Source organism: Gigantopelta aegis, chromosome 9 (assembly GCF_016097555.1).
Source record: "Gigantopelta aegis isolate Gae_Host chromosome 9, Gae_host_genome, whole genome shotgun sequence".
Lineage (NCBI taxonomy): Eukaryota > Metazoa > Mollusca > Gastropoda > Neomphalida > Peltospiridae > Gigantopelta > Gigantopelta aegis.
The window spans coordinates 40,226,723-40,250,891 of NC_054707.1; the positions used below are offsets into that span (position 1 = coordinate 40,226,723).

The following is a 24,169-nucleotide window of genomic DNA, read 5'->3' on the forward strand; positions in this document are numbered from 1 at the left end:
CGCCCTGGTGGCCCTGCCCACGCTATGCCACTGTATTCCACTCTAAAGTCACTTTCCATGTTTTTGACACACACAATTGAATTAAAATGACCAGTATTTTCATGTGATATATTTGCATCAAGTTTAAACTTCAAAGATTCATGTTGTCACAAAATTAAATAATTTAACAAAACACTAATGAACCATAAGACTTGTTCACAAATCATGTTTTGATCATAAAATGACACATATAATTATATTTGAAATCAATGAATATTACCGTAAAGCAAACACATATAAAATAGACAAATAACAAATAAAATAAATATCAAATATAGTGTTTCGGCCTAATTATATTTGAAATCAATGAATATTACCATAAAGCAAACACATATAAAATAGACAAATAACAAATAAAATAAATATCAAATATAGTGTTTCGGTCTAATTATATTTGAAATCAATGAATATTACCGTAAAGCAAACACATATAAAATAGACAAATAACAAATAAAATAAATATCAAATATAGTGTTTCGGTCTAATTATATTTGAAATCAATGAATATTACCGTAAAGCAAACACATATAAAATAGACAAATAACAAATAAAATAAATATCAAATATAGTGTTTTTGGAGACAGAAATATCCGATCTAAATTACTTCGTAGTAATACAGACGTAGCCAAGGCCAAGTCCATGTAGGTGTTATACATATACAGAACTTCATACACGTTGTTTTCGCTTCCTATTTATTGCATGAGTTTATTTTGCGCAAGAATATCTACCACGAGATCGCGTAGCAGTTGAATGGTATGTTCTTGCACAAAATAAACGAGTGCAATAAATACGAAGCGAAAACAATGTATGTGAAGTTCTGTATTTATTACATACATTCTTTTATGTTTTACAAAAACGGTTTTTAATTTAACCTCATAACAACACTTTGTTAAATCTATGATCAAAACTCCTTTCATGGATTTGCTTAACGTTAAGAATCATACTCTGCGGCAGCCTTGTGTAATGTTTCAAATACGATGTGACGTCATTTGTAAATCATATATGACGTTAGTAAATAAAAGGCGCTAACTGCAGTAAAAATAAAAAAGGAATTCCCCATTTAAAAGTTCCGGTCCAGATTGCACATATGTGTAATACAAAATAAATTTATTACACAGTTTGAAAATGTCTTTATCATTATAGTAAGATTGAATAGGTATGTAATAAATTACAAGGAAGTGTTGACATCACATGTACTATAGTCCGTCTCATCCTCCTACAAAAATGGTTTCTTGTAAATGATTTCATTTTTGTTTGATGTAAGAAGAAAGTTTTGTGACTTCTGTTCAATTTGTGCTATATTATACAACCCAGCAACAAGGCTTGAGGGTATTTCTATTTTAGTGTTGGAAGTTTTTGTTGTGAAAGATTACCCACTTGTACTACATGCAGTACACCAAATTTGCAAAATTAGCTTCAGAAAAAAAAGAAGAGAGCAAAACATTGCATGACTAGCTATAAACTTAAGTTTTCTCTTCTGCAAATGGAAATGTAAATACTCGCTAAAAACATATTCATAGTAAAATTTAAATGCATTTTTGTGTTGAAAATACCTTTCATTAAAAACAACAATAATATGGCACAAATGTACTGGGTTTTTTCCACCACCACCACCTTTTATATGTTTCTGTTGACCCATAGCATGACTCACAGACAGTGCAGTTCACCCTGCCAAAATGAAATCCTGGCTACGCCAATGCAGGAATGTAGCTTTTGATTAAAATTAGCTCTACTGGTCTACCAGTAGATCTAACAGCATTGCGTGGACTCCCCATGTCCAGGTGACATTTTGTTTGTAAATAATAATTTAAATATCAACCAATCACATTTCGCCTTTTATAATGTTATTTGGGAGCACACAAATTCTAAAAATATCAGGCAAGACTATTTATGAGGCCACTGTACCATGAACCATACCAATACATACATGCCGGGTTAGGCAACTGCTCAACTACAATATATATAACTCGAGGTGTCGAGCGCTTGAGATACAAGTTGAGCAGTTGAGATAATCAGTAATGTGCTTAAGAAGTCGAGAGCTCGAGATAACAAGTCGAGTGTGCATTCAGCATGTGCAGAAAAAAAACGTCGATCGATGTTTACTTGTGCCGTAAAGTACTTTGATGACGTCAAATTATGAAAATGTAGATATGAAAATGCACGTTAAAGGAAAGTGGGCCTTATGTTGAAATCTCAATTTATTATCTTGATGTTGAGGGCTGAACCTATTATCTTGACCTGTCAAATTATATTGTCGAATGCTATAATTATCTCGTCAGTGCATACGTACCTTCAGTGGCATATAGTCATGATAACAGGTTGAGAGCTTGACATTAGAAGTCGAAATCTTGAGATAATATGCCGACATTTCAAGATAATAAGTGAAACACTTAACAAAACAAGTCTAGATTTTGATATATAAGTCAAAGTTCAGTATCTCTAAAAGTAAGAAAAAAATGTGTCCTATATATACCACCATATTATTTTTTTTATGGGTGTTTTTTAGTTTGTATGAAAAGAAAGTTTGAGGCCTTAGTAGGCCCTACAATTTAAATTACTAGTGTTTAACATAATGATAGTTATTTTAACACTGTATGGCTGAATGCCGATTCATTTCTTTGGCAACAGGATTAAATAATAATAACCATTTTGCATTAAGTTTACATATGCAGTCCTCAGCTGTTATGGTCGTGGTTCATATAGCCGAGTTCCAATTCAATTAGAATGTCGCTCAAGCAATAGGCGAACTTGTTGACCTATTTCAACATTAAAAAAATGTGGGGGGAAAAGTGCAGTAATAAACTTTGGATTGTGGCTATACTATCACATTTATTTTTTGTCTTGAAATGAAAGCTCAACATTAAATTTTATATTCAAATTAGTTTCCGGCATACTTTGTAATTCACCCGAATCATTTAAAATGCCCTTGGCATAATTCCAAATGTTTTCAAATTCTTTTCAAATCACGGACTTTATTCTGCAAGTAAGGTTTTGACTGGTCAAATGAACGTCAACTGGACATGAGCTCCTATGGGATGCTGTTAGATCCACAGGTAATAGTAATTAACCAGTGAAGCCAATTTTAATCAGATTGCTTTTGAATTACGTTTTTAACAAACAACCCAATAGTATAGTATATTTTCTATACTTGTAACACATCTGATGATGTCCCCTTGCCAAACACTCTATCCAGGTTGGCGTTCAGAAACATCCCATTAGGATCCAGTTTCTCTCGGATTTTACAGAACTCTCCAAACTTGGGATACAGCTTCTCAAAGTGTTCCCTTTTGTACTTGTGATCCTGGAAATGAAAACAGCAATATTTTACTCATGACTTCAAAATAAATTAGCTAACACTTTAAAATATTAATAATTATCATTTCATTTCATTTCAACTTATTTTCGTGCTTATATCCAAATAAAGTTCAAGCACGCTGTCCTGGGCACACACCTCAGCTATCTGGGCCGTCTGTCTAGGACAGTTGGTTAGTTGTTAGCTGGTTAGTGGCTAGTGAAAGAGAAGAGGGTGTAGTGGCCTTACACCTACCCATTGAGCCCTTAAGAACTCGCTCTGGGTTGGAGCCAGTACCGGGCTGCAGACCCTGTACCTACCAGCTTGTAGTCCGATGGCTACGCCACTGAGGCCGGTATAATAATAATAATAAAATAAACAAGTAATTTGCAAATCTTGAATCTTCCATATCTTAAATGTACTAACCTGTCATTTTATTGCTTGGTATACAGCTCTTTATTTTATTACAAAATGTAGAATTTTTATATCAATGCCAGTCTTTCATCGATTTTTTATTATACCTTTACATATAACAGCCAATTATATTTTTGGTGCTCATGTTGTTAAACATTAATTCATTCATTCATCATGAAAGTTCCATCATAAAGACAAAATCTGGAATGCAAACCCATCATCTGATATTCCATTAGCAGATCTAACCAAGGCCAATGTTAACTAGGGTCTCCATGAGTATTCGAATACTCGGGCACAGGCCGAGTCTAGCTACACCTGGGTCCGTTCACAGGACCTGAGTACAAGTTCAATGAAGAGCACTCATTGAATTATATTTTTAATGTCATGTTGCCATATGCTTGCCTCCGGTTATATTATAGGGCTATGAGACATGGAGGCAAAACAAAAGGCGAATATGTGGAATGCAATACAATGGCATGATTTGGTGTCCATGTTCAGCACTACAGTTAAGATGCATAATGCTATTTTACTTTATTCCTTAGTCTCATTATCATCCAGTGTAAGTGTCGGGTACTTAGGTCCAAGTAAAGTCTGACCATGGAGTACTCGAGTCCAATATTTTGGACTCATGGAGGCCGTAATCCTAACCCATGTCCCTTCATTCAATCAAGGGAATCAATGCTGGCACAAACCTACCAGCAGCTAATAAGCAAGCCATAAACATATTAGGACGATCAACTACAGTACATTAAATGGCCTTGACCCATGTAATAGTATTAATGAAGATGTCAAAGCCAGTGCAGACAGTAAGATCTAACCAAAGCCAGCTTTACTTCTTGTACTTTCATCAGGGCCAGATTTAGACCTTGGGGGGCCCAGGGCACTTCAGATTCGGGGGCCCCTCAACATAGAAATTAAATTACATGACAAATAAAAAAAATGAACTAATTTTATAATTTTATATATGTGCAATTTTATTAAAAATTTGTTTATAAAGGAAGTCGTTAGTCTGGGGAGCTCCTCTGGCAGGGGGGGCCTTTATCCCCTTATAAATCCGGCATTGCCTTTCATTGAACTAATTAAATCATCAAACTTGCAATCAGCTAAACAGGTCAAAACACCTTTGGAATGACTGTGCATGAAATACCATTTCCGCACAAACAATTAATAGTAGATGTCCAAGATACAAGAAGTTTGTTTTGTTTAATGACACCACTAGAGCACACTGATTTATTAATCATCGGCTATTAGATGTCAAACATTTGGTAATTTTGACATACCTGGTATAGTCTTAGCAAGGAAACCCACTACATTATTCCATTAGTAGCAAGGGATCTTTTACGTGCACCATCCCACAGACAAGATAGCACATACACGTACCACAGCCTTTGATGTACCAGTCCTTATACCAGTGCTGGTACACTGGCTGGAGCGAGAAATTGCAAGACGGAGTAGAATGTAAATCTAATTTTCGTTTCATTTATCGGAATATTGCTTTACCTTTGCCCAGTGTGGCCTTCCACCAACCTGGGCTACTATCTTCTGAAAGGCTTCCCAGTATTCCTCATTCTTTACAAACTTGTTATACGGTCTGAAAAATACCAAACATGATTACTGGTCTTCAGTAATTTACTAAATATATTCACAAACGCATGTGCAGGCTTGCCAACCCTGCTAAAGACTTGTCAATAGCAATCAGGTTTGAAAATGAATTTTAAACAGTGTGTAAAATAAAATAAAACTTAATATACTTTTGATAATATATTATATATACAGACATATAATATATATATATATATATATATATATATATATATATATATATATATATATAGACAGAGACATAGACATATATATATATATATATATACACACACATATAGACAATAATTTTGATATTAATTAATGTATTTTTCATAAAATTAAGTACATTCTGGTTAATTAGAGATGACAACATTATTTGTTTGGTGTTTTAATTACCTGTACATGATGATGTTGATAAAGCAGGCTTCCTGTCCATAGGCTGGACTAAGAAAGAGGTTATCTCCCTTGACAAATCGAACCTCGACTGGGAAGTGAGCTGGGAATTTGTTAGCTGTGATCCAGTTTTTGAGATCATACAGCACAACAGCAGTTTTATCTCTGTGGAGAAAAGAAGGATTAGAATGAATGAATGAATGAATGAATGAATGAATGATATATAACAATATCTAAATACAAAAACAAATACTAAACGCTGATATCAGCAATGGTATATGATGAATGATGAGAAGAAATGTTTAATGACATCTTAGCCGTCTGTTTTTAATCAATGGCTTGTTGGGTGTATGGTATCACTTGACTAACATTTGAATGAAGGTAAGAGATGAAACCTGCTACAATATAGGTTACGCTTACCATTTATCAGCAACAACCTATAAGCCTTTTCCCACAGAACCCAGCACATGCAATGACCTGTCAATTGACATACCAGCCATGAAAAGTTAAAGTTTGTTTTGTTTAACTACACCACTAGAGCACATTGATTTATTAATCATCAAACATTAGATAATTTTCACATATAGTCTTAGAGAGGAAACCCACTACATTTTTCCATTAGTAGCAAGGCATCTTTTATATGCACCATCCCACAAACAGGATAGTACATACCACAGCCTTTGATGCACTGGCTAAAGTGAGAAATAACCCAGTATAGGCCCACCGACGGGGATCGATCCTATACCGACCGTGCATTGAGCGAGCGCTTTACCACTGGGCTACCAGCCATGAAGCATAGCAAGAATGGAAAAAACGCTAATGGATACAAAGAGATACAATGCACTGGGTTAAAAATTTTTTTTACTCTTTCAACACTTTCCAGGTTGCAATGTCAATGTAGTTGTAGACTACTGGATTCATTTTTCACAAAAATAATGTTAAGTGGGTACAAGTTTATAAATGTTACATGCATATTTCCCTTGCATTTTTTTTTATAAATACATAAAATAATATTCATATGTGAAAAAATAAGTACTATTTTTGTGGGTTTTTCTAATTTTTAGGATATTTTATATTTGTGAATTACATTGTTGGTAAAACAATCAAATTAGCTGTCACCATCAGCTGTCAATTCTTCAAAATTACCACAATGTTCCACAACTGTTGTCTAGCGAAAATACTTGCCGAATACCACTTATTCAACCCAAAATTCACAGGTATTCTTCAATGAAAACAAAAAACCAAAGCCACCAAAGTCTCAATTAATCTATTCCCTGTTGTTCTATTATTATTTCCAGTCAGGGCCAAGTGCAAAACTGCAGAAAATATGAATTGTGGAAATGCACTGTTTTGTGTACAGCATGTCGACTTGGTGAAGTCGGGCAAGATATCTTAACTGCAGTATCGAGGTTAATGGTGGTGTTTGTGTATTACCTTGGTATTGCCCACTCCATGACATACTGTTTAAACAGACAGTTGAAGTTAAATATATGGTCACTTCGGTCTATCTTCTCCTGACGAGAACCATATATCAGGTGGAAAAATACTCGATTCAGCAGGGGAACGCACTGCGGAATAAAAGTACTGAAAATGAAAAGAGAAAAAAAGAAATGTTATAATAATTTTCATAATTCACAACAATGTCATGCAACAGATGAAGAAGCATTGGTAGAAGAGATGAGATTAGATGTGATTTGCAACTGTTTTTGTTGCAATTAATTTCAGTCATTTTTAAAAGGTAGCTGGATATATTCTTTATTTATTGTGTGCAATGTGTTTATGTGTGCTTATACTTGCACTCATAAAAGGTATATGTCATTTGAAATACCTAAAATTTAAAGATCTCTACACATCTGGAAAAAATTATAGGAGTGGCTCTGTGGTACTGCACATCAGGGGGACTGGCCTCGGTAGCGTAGTGGTTAGGCCATCGGTCTACAGGCTGGTAGGTACTGGATTCGGATCTCAGTCGAGGCATGGAGTTTTTAATCCAGATACCGACTCCAAATCCTGAGTGAGGCTCAATGGGTAGGTGTAAACCACTTGCACCGACCAGTGATCCATAACTGGTTCAACAAAGGCCATGGTTTGTGCTATCCTGCCTGTGGGAAGCGCAAATAAAAGATCCCTTGCTGTTAATCGGAAAGAGTAGTTCATGAAGTGGCGACAGTGGGTTTCCTCTCAAAATCTGTGTGGTCCTTAATCATATGTCTGACGCCATATAACCGTAAATAAAATGTGTTGAGTGTGTCGTTAAATAAAACATTTCTTTCTGCACATCAGGCAAGCATTATTATTAACTTTTTGTTAAGGGAGATAACACTTTCTACTTGGGTAGTATGATACAGTAAAGGTAACCGGCCTCGGTGGTGTCGTGGTTAAGTCATCGGACATACGGCTGGTAGGTACAGGGTTCGCAGCCCAGTACCGTCTCCCACCCAGAGCGAATTTTAACGACTCAATGAGTAGGTGTAAGACCACTACATCCTCTTCTCTCTCACTAGCCACTAACAACTAACTCACTGTCCTGGACAGACAGCCCTAATAGCTGTGGTGTGTGCCCAGGATAGCGTGCTTGAACCTTAATTGGATATAAGCACGGAAATAAGTTGCAAGAAAGACAGTAAAGGTAAGTAATGTAACTTATAGACCTGTATTTAGGGTTCTTAATTTGAAATCCCAAAGCAAATGAAAGTACAACAAGTGAAATACATGGTAAAATGTGAACATGTAAGCAGAAATGAGGCTATAAACCCTTGTTTTACAGCTAGCAGTGAAGAAGGAAGGAAGTGTTTTATTTAACGACGCACTCAACACATTTTATTTACGGTTATATGGCATCAGACATATGGTTACGGACCACACAGATATTGAGAGAGGAAACCTGCTGTCGCCACTTCATGAGCTACTCTTTTCGATTAACAGCAAGGGATCTTTTATATGCACCATCCCACAAACAGGATAGCACATACCACGATCCTTTGTTACACCAGTTGTGGAGCACTGGCTGGAACGAGAAATAGCCCAATGGGCCCACCGATGGGGATCGATCCTAGATCAATCGTGGATCAGGCAAGCACTGTACCACTGAGCTACGTTCCGGCCCCAGCCAGCAAAAACCAAAATCTCTGTTTCTCTTGTATAAAAGTATACATGTGATACCTTATCCAGTAGAGCAGCTGCAACAGATAGTAGCCAACCAGCATCTCCCACACCCAGCTAGTCTTCACAAAATGTTCCTGGAAATCACAAATAACACACTCTAATGGAAATTAGTTCACAACCTGTTGTACCAGTATGTATGCCCATATTGTTACAGCAATGAAAACTCAAATTCAGGTTTGACTTTTCACGATTAAAACACCAATTTTTCTTAAAGGGACATTCCCGAGTTTGCTGCAAGATGTTATCGACTAACAGAGACATTTTAACGACTGTAATTACATATCAAATATATATTTTTTTCTGCATAAAAATTTAGTGGCTGTATGTTAAACGTGTTTCTGATTTCTAGTATTTGAACCAAGTTAAATTTCATTTTATTTCCTAGAAAATGTTTTTTTTGTACATACGAAACTTATTTGAAGACAAAATCCACTTTGGGCTTCTTACAAATTTTAAGATGACCAGAAACACATTGAATATACAGACACTGATATTCTAAACAAGAAAATATATTTAATGCATATTTTTAGATGTTAAAAGATTTTATTAGTCGGAAACATCTTAGAATGCAGGAAACTCAAGACAGTCCCTTTAAATGGCAATATCCAGTGTATATAAAGATACATGTAATATTTATGGAAAAAAGAAATACATGATAAAATATTAAAAATGATGTGGTTTTTCCATAAAGATGACAGTTAACAGCTAGAATAGAAATGATTTTTGCCATCAATTGGTGGTTATTTACATCTATCATATGTTTACAAGAATGTCAATACATGATTAAGTTTTAACAAAGTATTTAATGTACCATATATATATATATACATTAGCTAGACATATGAACTCATCATTGTTATAACTGAAAAGCTGTTAAAAATGTACGAATAATAAAAACACACCATTTGGAGAAGTTAAAATAAATCCACTGCTATAGAAATATATTTTTTAATAGCAAAACTAAAACTAATTAATGCATTTGAGTAAACACATATATATTTGTTTACCTTGGTTGTCCTATTTGCATGGTAGCAGATAGCGTTATCTGTGTGTGGAAACCAGAAAAAACGGAAATGATCTGAGGACTTCACGTGAACGTCCAGATTTTCCAATACCTGAAACATTTAGAGACAAAAAACACAATGTACACCTGATCTTATCTTACAAAACAAAAAGTTAAATTTTGTTTTGTTTACCTAGTTTGACACCCAATAGCCTATGTATTTTTTGTGCTGGAGTGTCATTAAACATTCATTCATCGTTTAATTTAATGATACCATTGGAATACATTGATAAAATCCACTAGCCATGGGGTTAGTCATTTAAATATCCACTAGCACTACTTTACTTTAAGTCAGTACAATTTTACTAATAGTAATAATCGGATATGTCACCTAAAGAGGAAGATAGAGCTTAAAAACACTAAGTTTGGGTAGTGGGGTCAGGATATTCATATTTACAAAATTGATTTAAATGCAGCATTTGACAACTTTTTTCCACTAGCTGTCGGGCATGGTAATAGTAGTTATTTACTAGTCCAACATTGAATATCACTAGCCACGAGAGTGGGGCTACCATAATCTAGAAGCCCTGTTAATGAATTGCCGACTATGTAATAATTCTAACAGTCTTCAGACAAAACTCACACTTTTAATATACACATCAAATAACCTATTATGTACCTCTAGATCAAAGTAAGGAATTTTTTTGAAACAATTTTAAAACAGACTGTATTTAGATTTAAGGAAGGGTGGGGGAATCAAACTACTTTTGGGGAAAATAAAAATTCAGATAAAAAACAAAAGTTGTAAAATGAACAGTGTGTGTAAATGTACCCCCACAGCTATATTAAATTTGTTGATGGGAATTCAATCAGACCCAAATCTTTTTGAGGCAAACATGAAAATCTAATTGACTGACTTTAACTAACAAGCTAGAGGTTTATAGGCATGGGGCCTGAATACTTTGATTTGAATACACCAGCTTACGTCATTCAGCTTGAGGGGGTACTGTACAAGGTGTAGCTTGTAGGCGGGTTCACACTGCAAGGTCACGGTCAGAATGACCCCAAGCGAGCCCAGAGACAGAGTGACAGCAGGCATGAGTTCCGCGTTCTTCTCATTCGATATCTCCAAGATGTCCCCAGCAGCTGTCATTAACTCCATCGACACAACCTGCAAATAGGACAGCATTACCTTTAACTTTTATACTGTTCATTCATTTTAAAGCCCCATCAACACAACCTGCAAATAGGACAACATTACCTTTAACTTTTATACTGTTCATTAATTTTAAAGCCCCATCAACACAACCTGCAAATAGGACATTACCTTTAACTTTTATACTGTTCATTCATTTTAAAGCCCCATCAACACAACCTGCAAATAGGACAACATTACCTTTAACTTTTATACTGTTCATTCATTTTAAAGCCCCATCAACACAACCTGCAAATAGGACAACATTACCTTTAACTTTTATACTGTTCATTCATTTTAAAGCCCCATCAACACACCCTGCAAATAGGACAACATTACCAGTAACTATAATTTTTATATTCTTCATTCATTCCAGTCCCTAGGATTTCTAATTTTATGAAAAAATGCTTTTCTGGTTTTGTGCAATGAAACTCATTGGAAAATGTTTTTCAGTAATCATGGATTATGTCACATTATAACATTGAGGAATGGATATTCAATTCTGTGATTTATCCGACATGCTATATCGGAAGTTAAATAATTTCCATAAATTCAGAGATCCGTTGTTACATCGAGAGATCGGAATATCAGCCAACACTGCATCGGATTTAGTATGTGACTCTGTCCAAACCTTAGGGCAGGACGTAGCCCAGTGGTAAAGCGCTCGCTTGATGTGCGGTCGATTTGGGATCGATTCCCGTCAGTGGGACCATTGGGCCATTTGTCGTCCCAGCCAGTGCACCACGACTGGTATATCAAAGGCTGTGGTGTGTGCTATCCTGTCTGTGGGATGGTGCACATAAAAGATCCCTTGCTACTAATGGAAAACAATGTAGCAGTTTCCTCTCAAAGACTATATGTCAAAATTATCAAATGTTTGACGTCCAATAGCCGATGATTAATAAATCAATGTGCTCTAGTGGTGTTGTTAAACAAAACAAACAACCTGTCCAAACCAGCATCTACCTGTATGTAATCTAGATTTCAGTGTAAACTGGCACGATCCCAAAGTCCCGTCCAGCATCCCCCTTGTATCTGGCGTAGACAAAGTCCACTGTAAATGAATGTTAAAAAACCCAAAGAGCAATTAACAAAAAATAATGTGATGTACTTGAAGCCTTATCTTCAAATAACTCAAATCTTTTATCTTTACCAGTGTGGAGAAAACTCCATAGTTTGCACCCGTGCCATGGGTCCCTGTTGAAATAACACCAGCTACTGTCAATTCAGACACTGTTCCTAACCTAAAATTAGACAAAGTGATAACTATTAATATAACAGAATAAGTCAGAACAATAGTATAAAAATAAATTCCTTCACTTCCATATACAGGCAATTTATCTTTTATAATGTGTCCATGGCAAAGCTGCAAGTAATGTTTTTATTTTTGTCTCAACTTATCTTGATCAAAGACAAAGTTTAACCACAAAATATGTACGTACTTTAACACTATTTCACCTGCAAATTTGTAAAAACCAGTTGTCCTATTTTTTATGTGATTGTTATCATCTCTTAGTAGGCCATAGCAATGAAGCAAAAATGTGTAAATGATGTGGATATCCATATGCAAATGATGTGGATATCCATGTGCGAATGATGTGGTTATCCATGTGCGAATAATGTGGATATCCATGTGCGAATGATGTGGATGTCTATGTGTGAATGATGTAGACGTCCATGTGCGAATGATGTAGATGTCCATGTGCGAATGATGTGGATATCCATGTGCGAATGATGTAGATGTCCATGTGCGAATGATGTGGATATCCATGTGCGAATGATGTGGATATCCATGTGCGAATGATGTGGATGTATATGTGTGAATGATGTAGATGTCCATGTGCGAATGATGTAGATGTCCATGTGCGAATGATGTGGATATCCATGTGCGAATGATGTGGATGTCTATGTGTGACTGATGTAGATGTCCATGTGCGAATGATGTGGATATCCATGTGCGAATGATGTGGATGTCTATGTGTGAATGATATAGATGTCCATGTGTAAATGATGTGGATGTCCCATTCATTCTGGTTTTTAATGACTGATTTCATTGGATTTTTTTCACATTTTGTTTGTATGCATGTCTGCTTGAGAAATGATACGAGGCGAGATGACCCACCATACCCCGACCTCCACCCTATCCCGAGCTCCACACTTTGTTCAGACATCTCAACCAGTGTCCCATGACTAATGTATTAAAGTTTGTGTTATATTCTGTCCCATTTGTGGAACAGAGCATATAAAAGACCCATTACTTTTATTCGGTAAAGTCAGCCAGTGTTAAATAGTCGCAGTTTAAAATGCCCTGATATGTAGTTAAACATTACCACTACCAGTCTCTATGGCTGAGTATCTATGTATGTACATGTATGTGTATCATAAGATATAATAAAGGGTTCACATGTAAGAATTTGTCCTGAGCAATTTGTTTTTTTAACTGACTTTGGTAGATAATAAATATGACTGAAAGGTATTTTTGCTGTATGAAGTCTGTTTTTAAAAGGTACAAAATTGTACACACGTTTGGTGTATATATTTTGCCGTCTTTTAAGCACTTTACTGATGGCAGTAATTTTTACTGAGCGGCACAAACATGCTGTCTGTAGTGCTCTGGACCTAAATGGCATTTTATATCACAACGACGGAAATTGCAATTGGTACTGTCGTTACTTTGGAGCCTTGTAATATACAATGAAAGTTAAAATGTGGTTTGTTTAACGACACCACCAGAGCACATTGATTTATTAATCATCGACTATTGGATTGTAAACATTTTATAATCTTGACATATAGTCTTAGAGAGTAGACCTGCTACATTTTTTCCATCAGTAGCAAGGGATCTCTTATATGCACCATCCCACAGACGAGATAGCACATACCACAGCCTTTGATAAAACAGTTGTGATGCACTGGCTTGTACGAGAAATATATTGTATAATAACCGGCCTCGGTGGCATAGTGGTTAGGCCATCGGTCTACATGCTGGTAGGTGCTGAGTTCGGATCCCAGTCGAGGCATGGGATTTTTAATCCAGATACCGACTCCAAACCCTGAGTGAGTGCTCCGCAAGGCTCAATGGGTAGGTGTAAACCACTTGCACCGACCAGTGATCCATAACTGGTTCAACAAAGGCCATGGTTTGTGCTATCCTGCCTGTGGGAAGCACAAATAAAAGATCCCTTGCTGCTAATCGGAAAGAGTAGCCCATGTAGTGGCGACAGCGGGTTTCCTCTAAAAATCTGTGTGGTCCTTAACCATATGTCTGACGCCATATAACCGTAAATAAAATGTGTTGAGTGCGTCGTTAAATAAAACATTTCTTTCTTCTTTCATATTTTATAATAAAAATCTCACACTGGAAAAGCGAGTCCAAGTGCAGGGAAGACTTTGTTGTTCAGATCCTTGATCATACACCCACCCTGGACTTTAATCTGGTTCTTCTCCTTATCAACCTGCAATGCACAACATTTTAAAGACAATACTTAAGAACTAATGTTTACACAATTTCTAAGATCAACACAGTTTTCATAGGTTATACCGAGTACACCTATACTCTAAGTTCTAACATCATGAAATGTATTATCTCAGTTGTACCCAACCCCTGAAAAAACCCAATTGATAACAAGAGTACTGACCCTGAAAATTAGGTTGTGATGACCTAGTTATGGTATGCAACACACTGCCATCCCAAGTAATACTTGAATGCAAGTTTTGACGATCCTGTATGAATTGATAATGAAGATATGGCCCAGACAATGATTTCCTTTTAATATGCAGTGATGTTTGTAAAGTAGGTCATGGTGACCTAGTTATGGTACTTGACACACCACCATCCCAAGTTGTATATCGGGATGGTAGCCTAGCATCTGTCACAAGCCCAACCTGAAAAAAGGACTAGTATCGGACTGATGTCCAAAAGAACCTATACCAAGACTCGTGAGAAACTACTTAAGAACACCCAAAATATGTTGCTTGTTTAAAAAATATATATTCATGAAAATAGTCTTTTTGGCATGTTGTGAACAAAATTCATTCCATAAAAACACAAACATTTATAACCACCATTTTATTTTCTTTAACCAAATTATAAAGGATTTAAAAACATTTTTCTTGGTATAATTTATTTTAGATGTCAGTATATTTGTCAAACTCCTAATTAGAATCAGACTGCATAAATATATATATATATATATATATATATATATATATATATAGCTAAAAAACAGTGTCAGACAGCATGCATGGAATGATTTTCAGTGTCTAAGCAAATTTAAACAACTGTTTTTACCTTTAAGACTTTGTCATATTTCTTGAGACTGATCATGTAGTCAGTAGTACATGCCAGGTCAGAAGGGGAGTGGCCATATCCAACGACCTTCACCTTTTTGGCCTTCTCTCTTGCAAACACCAAAACCTGAAAATATATTCAGACATAAAACAGTCATAAAGGTAATTTTTGTTTTAAATTAAGTGACATAATAAAGACAGAGGATACTCCCCGAGTGTCCCGGGTGTCTTGTGATATCATAATTTATCAGCACCTGTTTTTATACTTTTATCGAGTGCTGATAAATTATGATATCACAAGACACGAGGGGGGTATTCTTTTTATCATCCGTTATCATTGTTTTCATTTACGACAATTGTAAACAATGTCAGTAATGTGGGTTGAATGTCACTATATTTGGCAGCGATAGACTCGTTAACTAGCAGAACGACAGTGGTGTGATGTCACTAATGATGATTGGTTTACAAAACCGTTTAGTGCTGAAACATACACAGTGACGTAACAAAAGAACCGATATCTCCTAGGAGAATATCGCAGGAGATATCGCAAATTATAGTGCCAGTGATATCTCCTACAAAAGCTGTTAATGGATGATAAATACAAGTATAGCATTTAACATTGTCTGTCACTTCAAATAGGAAAAGAATAAATTGCTGAATCAGCCATCAGGGCTTTAGATTGCACCAAAGTCAAGGTGATAAAGGTTGTGTCCAAAATACATATGCCCAAAATAAGCAAACCAAATTAAGTACCGCACAAACCACTACAATATTAAGCTTTAAATGAAACCCTCTTTACATGCACACATTTGCATACAAGAGTATTTGTTTACATATATGATATATGCAAATTTGCATACCTGAGTAAATTTGGTCATATGAATGCATTTGCATACATGAATAAAGATACTCACATATGTAATTTTGAATAATTTGCACCTAGTGGAGACCACATGCAATTTCAGACTATTTTTGGACATGTGTACGCACAGCAAAACTTGTTTACCTGAGCATGTTGGTTGAAATGAGATTATACTCAGGCCATCTTCCTTTTATACAGTAGTCATGTAAAAGCTTAGCACAGTAAATATAGTGTTGCACACTTGGGTAAAATATGTATATATACAGTATGTATATTTACTCATGAGACTCAGAGTGTAAATTTTGATCATGTGAACAGGGTTTTAGCTTCAAATAACTTGAACTGCATTTCTGAATAATCCACAATGCTTCAGCAGTTGATAATAATTTATCCTGCAACCATCGTTTCTACTGATAGATTTTGATGATGGATAAAGCAAAATCATATACGTATAGTAGCAGGATATAACTTTTGACGTCACGTGAGTGACGTCACATGCATACATGTAGCTACATTATAAAATCGCTCATTTGACCTCTTGGTCATCGTACAATGTGGCTAAAATAACAGAAATAATAGCTTTTCCCCTTAAGTTTTATGGTCTGCAGGATAAAGATAATAACCAGTTACTGATGTCGGATATCTGCTTTATCCTGTTCAGGCTGAATGAGAAATTTCTCATTCTTACTGTCACAGGATAAAGCAGATATCCGATGTCATTAACTAGTTATTATCTATATAACATTACTGCACTAAAAAGAGCCAGCTGTGTTCAGAGCAGACAATAAACCTGTTGTGGCCACATCAGTGAGATCTAAAGCCCTAACGTAACATATATTAGCAACACATTTATTGCAGTTGCAACATTTGGTCAGGAGAGAAAACCCCACTGCATGCTTCCATGCTGGCTAAACAAAACGGGTTATTAAAAAAACTACTTTCATAAGTACCTTTAAAAAACTAAACCTAAATAAAAGATTTGTTTTAAATGTGGCTGAGAAAAAACTAAGTAAGTTAACACATATTGCATATTGTAAATCAGAGTTTAATTCTGCCAGAAAGAAATTTTTGGGTACCGTATGGCACTATGGAATTGAATGTGTGCTGCATGCAACCAGTCAATATGGAATAAGGGTGGCCCTCCCCTAGAAAGAAAATCATACAGTAATGGTAAGAGTCATTAATTTAGTCAAAAGGTCAACTTAAAAAAATACAATCTGCAAAACAATTTGGGTATGGCGCCACACCCAATTTACCCGCTGGCCACTTGTGCCTTCAGGCTAGCCTAAACTGCAGAGAACAGAATCAATTAATGTACCCAATACCGGTACTGGAAATGTAACGTTACCTGTCGTATTTCATCAGTGGTTTCTGGCTCAAAGTAGAGTTCAGGTTTGCAGGAATACGTAGTCGCCCAGTTCGTGAAGAAGTGGCCTGGCTTTCCCAAAGACTGAAAACAATGTACTGGCACAATTTAATACAACTTAGAAATAATTTTTACATTTAACATACATGATATACTGATAAATATAATCTAAATTCCATCCCATCCTCCAACAATAATGTGAGGTTTTTTGTAAATAATTTCAGTATGGTTTGACATAAAAAGAAAAGTAAAAGTGTTTTGGAAAATAATTCGGCTCAGAAATAAATAATTTGTAGTATATTCCAAACTTATTCCCTAGTTGAAGGACTATAGAAACACAAACAACAGGACTATAGAAACACAACAGGCCTATAGGAAATTTTGATCACAAATGAAAAAATAAAATCAGCTCTTAAAAAAGTCAATAGAAGCGAAATATAACAAAAATTAGAATACTATACAAGCCTGGGCCCAGATTTTCGAAGCTATCTTGGCGCTACGATATTGTAAAACCATTGTATGTCAAGCGATGTTGTGCCGACACAGCTTACGACAGTTTTACGATATCGTAGCGCTAAGATAGTGTCGAAAATCTGTAGCTTGGTCCCTGCTATTCACTATATAGTCTAGGCACAAAACTGGAAAAGAGCTCTAGAAAATGGATGTTACAGCATTTTGGGGTAGAATATGGTATACAGTTGTTTTTATATGATTTGGACCTACTGATTCCAAAAATGCTGTATACCAAACTGAATTTTGTAGAGCGGGACTCGTTGCCTACCGTCTGGTAGTCAGGAATTGCCAAAAAAAGACATAGGTTGGTCTCTGACTGTAATGAGAGCGTGTTTATGTCCAAATGTCCGTCTAGCTCTCTTACAGTCAGAGTACTCGGGCTAATTGCTAAGTTGTTACATTTTTATGTTGTTGTTATGTGGACTATATTTTTCTGCGTATGATTAAATGAGTTTGTAGGTGAAATGTTTATGAATAGTTCTACAATAAACAAACCACTGCTTACAAACTTAATGTTTTGTTACTGTAATTAAATGGGCAAAAAAAAAGAATCAATCACAGTTGTGAGGTATAGATACAGCAATTCCAAAACAATTTGTAAGGGCTACGGTAAACCTTGGCTTTCACAAAAAAAACTATTTGTGCCTGGGTTTAGAATTGTCTCATCTATACCTCACAATGGTGATAGATTCTATTAATACATTTCTGGGTCACCACTTATAATAGATTAACATTTATGTGTGTCAGTATTTGACTCAGCATGTATGTGCAATTCCAAAAAAAATTGTAAGGGCTAAACAATTTGTGCCTGGGTTTAGAAATGTCTCATCTATACCTCACAATGATGATAGATTCTATTAATACATTTCTGGGTCACCACTGATAATAGATTAACATTTATGTGTGTCAGTATTTGTCTCAGCATGTTGTTACGAGTGGGCCTTGGAAAAAGGGGGATTCCCAACACTCACCCGTAACACGCATTGAAAGTGATGAATCACACAACAAATAACAAAGTTTATGAATATTTAATAGGAAGACAATAAGATATATACAAATACAGAGTATGACAGTTTCTAATTTGGCAGATGAATATACAAATACAAGTGGGCAAACAAATACAATGCAAAAGTCCACAATCAAGGTTATATTTACCCAAAGTCTAGGAATGTCCAAGTTCAATCAAATCACATTATCAAGATCCAGTGCACACAAGTCTTCCATAAAGTCACATAAGCAAAGCACATATTCTTCAATTCAAAGTTCAAGCGAGCAAATCATATATTATACTTTGTCTCCGACGTGGAACAAGTTATCACTATATTAATACACAGTATTGTCTCCGACATGGATTACAAATATCATAATGCATAGTGACCGTCTGCCAGCAGGTCTACACATCAACTGAACTTCTCTCTCCTCTCTAACCCTGAATTCTGGGTAATCATAAGCTAAGAAGTTTGTAAAACTCACTAAAGGCCAACCTTATTATATAACACCAATCCAAGCTAATCAATCAGTCATTGAAACACGGCTTTGCTCGCTCATGCAGAACTACCACTCATACCAAGCGTAATCTTTGAATTTAATTACAACTTCTTATGTATACCACAATATTGTAATAAATAGCACTAAATAATATATACACAAACCCATAACAATGTATGTGTGCTAGGTTCTCTGTGGGTACTCCAGTACTCGGGCACTGGCTGAATCTAACAAGGCTTGAATCTGTTCACAGGACTCGAGTACCCGTGCAAAGAAGAACACTCATTTAATTATGAAAAACAAAAGTAGAATATGTGGAATGCAATACAAATTACAATGGCGTGATTTGGCATCCATGTTGAGCGCTGAAATTAAGATGCATAATACTGTTTTGCTTTATTCCTTAGTCTCATTGTTATCTAGTGTAAGAGTCGGGTACTCGGGTCCGGGTCGAGTTTGACCCTCGAGTACTCGAGTCCTGTATTTTGCACTCGTGGAGGCCCTAATGTGTGCAAGTGAGTGAGTGTCTGGTCTGTTTAACCGTGGGAAGGTTCAACAATTAAGTCATTAATGCCAAATTTGGCAATGTTATATACCTCTACAGTGTTTCTGCCAGAAAGAAATGTTTGGTTATGGCACTATGGAACTGAATGCAACCACAGTCAACAGGGGAGGGGGTATGGGGGACCTGCCCCAGAAAGAAAATGTGTTAAGTTTAGGGTTAGGGTGAAGAAAATCATACAGTAATAATAAGAGTAATTAATTTTGTCAAAAAGTTACCTTAAAAAAATAAAATTTTAATGATTAATTTGGCACCATACCCGTTTCACCCTTTGGCAGAAACCATGCTCTTGGTCCTCCACGAGTCCAAAATATTGGACTCGAGAACTCGACGGTCAAACTCGCCCCGGACTTTATTCCTTAGTCTAATGAGACTAAGGAATAAAGTAAAATAGTATTATGCATCTTAATTCCAATGCTGAACATGGATGCCAAATCATGCCATTGTATTACATTGCAGACATTCTCATAGCACTGTAATGCAACCGGCTGCAAGCATATGGCAAAATAACCTATAAAATATAATTATATGAGAACGGTCTTCCTTGCACGGTGCTTGAACTTTAATTGGATATAATAGGTATGTTAAAATGTTATCCTATTCTATTCCTTGCATGGGTACTCGAGTCCTGTGAACGGACTCGAGTCTTGCTAGAATCAACCCGTGCCTGAGTACTCGTGGAGGCCCTATATACCTCCCCCATAAACATTTATAAATGCTAAGACCACCCACCCACCCTTAATATTATGTAAGGCTTGTCAATACCCCCACTCCTGCTTTTCTGTTCCAACCAGTGACCGGTACACCAAAGGCCAGGTTATGTGCTGTCCTGTCTATAGGAAAGTGCATATAAAAAATCCCCAGTCTAGGATCACCCCCCCCCCCCCACCACCACCACCACCACCACCACCACCACTATTTGTGGACCCACTGGGTTATTTTTTGTTCCAGCCAGTGCACTACGATTGGTATACCAAAGGCTATGCTATGTGCTGCTGTCCTGTCTGTATGGAAATGCATATAAAAGATCCTTTGCTGCTAATGGAAAAATGTACAGTGGATTTTCTCGGTATGTGTTTAAAATGATTAAATGTTTGACATCCAATACAGGGCTCACCCTACCCATTGACAAATTAGCCAACTGCTTATCTTTATACAAAAGTAAAGTAAAGTTTGTTTTATTTAACGACGCCACTAGAGCACATTGATTTTTTATCTTATCATCGGCTATTGGACGTCAAACATATGGTCATTCTGACACTGTTTTTAGAGGAAACCCGCTGTCGCCACATAGGCTACTCTTTTTACGACAGGCAGCAAGGGATCTTTTATTTGCGCTTCCCACAGGCAGGATAGCACAAACCATGGCCTTTGTTGAACCAGTTATGGATCACTGGTCGGTGCAAGTGGTTTACACCTACCCATTGAGCCTTGCGGAGCACTCACTCAGGGTTTGGAGTCGGTATCTGGATTAAAAATCCCATGCCTCGACTGGGATCCGAACCCAGTACCTACCAGCCTGTAGACCGATGGCCTGCCATGACGCCACCGAGGCCGGTATATCTTTATACAAAGTGGCTACAACATTTAGAAGAAGGAAATGTTTTATTTAATGACACACTCAACACATTTCATTTACAGTTATATGGACCACATAGATATTGAGGGAGGAAACCCACTGTCTCCACTTCATGGGCTACTCTTTTATATCTTATCTTTTATATGCACCATCCCATAGACAGGATAGCACATACCACGGCCTTTGATGTACCAGTCATGGTGCACTGGCTGGACTACAAAATTTAGTTTTTGGCTAATAAATTATTCATTAAATTAGCAATTTTAAAATATTTTTTGATGAAATACTCCACATATCTGAAAACTGGCTAAACGGAAATGTGTTCCAGTATGAGCCCTGTCAGTAGCTAATGGTTAATAAATCAATGTGCTCTGGTGGTATTATTAAACAAAACAATTTTTTTTTAATCAATAAAAATAAGACAACTGTTTAGAAAATGTTATACTACTCCCTCCCTCCTACATTTTAGAGTGTAAAGTATTCCATGATACCCTCACTCACCAAGTGTTACATAATAATTACTGTTGAACTGTCAGTAAAAATGGGTACTGGCCAAACACATATGCATGAAACTGTATGGGGCGGGGTGTGTGTGTTAGATTGTGGCAATGAATGAATGAATGAATGTTTGATGACACCCCAGTACAAAAATACACATCAGCTATTGAGTGTCACAAATGGTAAGGTGAAGATTTTAGTGGAGTTGGGTCATGCTCCCTAAAAAAATACATTTACAAAAAGAAAATTCATTAGGAGCAGAGTTGGGGGTTTTTTCACTCACCACTCCCCTTTTTTTTTTTTAAATTAAAAACCAAAGCCTGCTGAGATGCCTTCCCACCTGTCCATCTGAAGTGCCCTGTTAATTAAGTTTTTGAAAAAATGCAACCTTCACCACTGGAAACCAACAACGGCTGACATTGGCAACTGAAAGAATGCCGATGGTGGGCTGTCGATGGGCTGACATCTATTTAATGTTGGGTAACAATGGTCCACTTTTGTATGGGGTGATGTTGGCAACTGATAGCATGCCAATGATTGAGTCGATGGTGGGCTATTGATAGGCTGATATCGGTTTAATGTTAATTGACAGTGGGCCGACATTGGCAACCAACAAAATGCCAATGGTTAAGCCGATGGTGGGCTGTCGATGGGCCAACATCTATTCAGTGTTGTTTGCCAGTGTTGTTTGAGTGAAAAGGACTATGGGCTGGCGGCATATGTCAACAATTGAGTCGATGGTGGGCCATTGGTGGGCCGATATCGGTTTAATATCGGCAACTGACAGCGGACCGCTTCCATACAGACGAGCAAAAAAGAATGCGGTCCGACATCGGCAACCAACAGCGGGCCAACGATTCAGTCGACGATGGACCATCGATGGCCCATTGTAAAAGGTCTGCTGGAAATATAACACCACACAGAAAGCATCTTTAGTTAAAATATTTCTGGAGAGCATACATTTACTAAATATTTTTTAACTATAAAAAAGCAGACATTTTAATTGATATTAATAATGGGGGTGGGAAGGGGTGTAGTCCGAATCGAATGTAGCAATGTGTTAATCGAACATAGCAATGTGTTATTGGGTCCACCTTGGATTAGGGGGAACGTAGCCCAGTGGTAAAGTGCTAACTTGATGCAAGGTCGGTCCAGTTTCGATCCCTGTCAGTGAGCATACTGAGCAATTTCTCATTCCAGACAGTGCACCATAACTGGTATATCAAAGGCTGTCAGGGCTAACTCTGCCACTCACCAAATTCACCAAATGCAAATTTGAGGAATAACTGGCAAATTTGTTTTTTAATTTGGCGAAAAAAATTCAAATATTAATTGATGTTTTGTTGGAAAATAACTGGGTTTTGCCTCTCTCTTTTTTTTTTAAAGATAATTTGGCAAAATATTTTGCTCACCCAGAGCTAGCCCTGGCTGTGGTATGTACTATCCTGTCTGTGGGATGGCCAATATAACAAGATCCCTTGCTACAAATGGAAAAATGTGGCAAATTTTCTCTCTAAGTTAGTCCAAGACAATATGTTAAAATTACCAAATGTTTGACATCCATTGATCCAATAGCCGATGGTTAATAAATCAATCTGCTCTAGTGATGTCGTTAAACAAAACATACTTTAAACTTTGACATCTTTCAAAACGTGAGAGCGTGATATATTGAACCCAAAAACGTGACTCACGTCGAACACGTGAGTTGACAAGTCTGTGACTGGGAGGGGGGGGGGGGGGTATGTCTGGTACTGTCACACCAGGGTACATGTAGACGAGTAGGTCACATCAAACATTACAATTAGTAATACACGAATAGGGCCTAACCGATGTTTTTCTATCATCACTTACGTAACTAATAGTGAAGTTAGTGTAAAGAATTATTGACATTAATTTATGTTAACTTACCCGTACGTCAGAAACCAT

The 24,169-nt window shown here is 36.6% G+C and overlaps 1 protein-coding gene across 1 annotated transcript; it reads right to left on the minus strand.

The window, feature by feature from the left end:
* Positions 1-1,116: 1,116 nt before the first annotated feature.
* On the minus strand, positions 1,117-24,169 carry LOC121381575 (L-gulonolactone oxidase-like). The gene is made up of 12 exons (XM_041510909.1): positions 24,152-24,169; positions 17,586-17,687; positions 15,377-15,502; positions 14,443-14,540; positions 12,239-12,329; positions 10,876-11,061; positions 9,895-10,002; positions 8,885-8,961; positions 7,157-7,306; positions 5,726-5,887; positions 5,246-5,336; positions 1,117-3,340 (listed from the first exon to the last, which is right to left on the minus strand). Exons 1-12 carry the CDS (start codon positions 24,167-24,169, stop codon positions 3,182-3,184), a joined length of 1,368 nt encoding a protein of 455 aa, XP_041366843.1. The 3' UTR covers positions 1,117-3,181.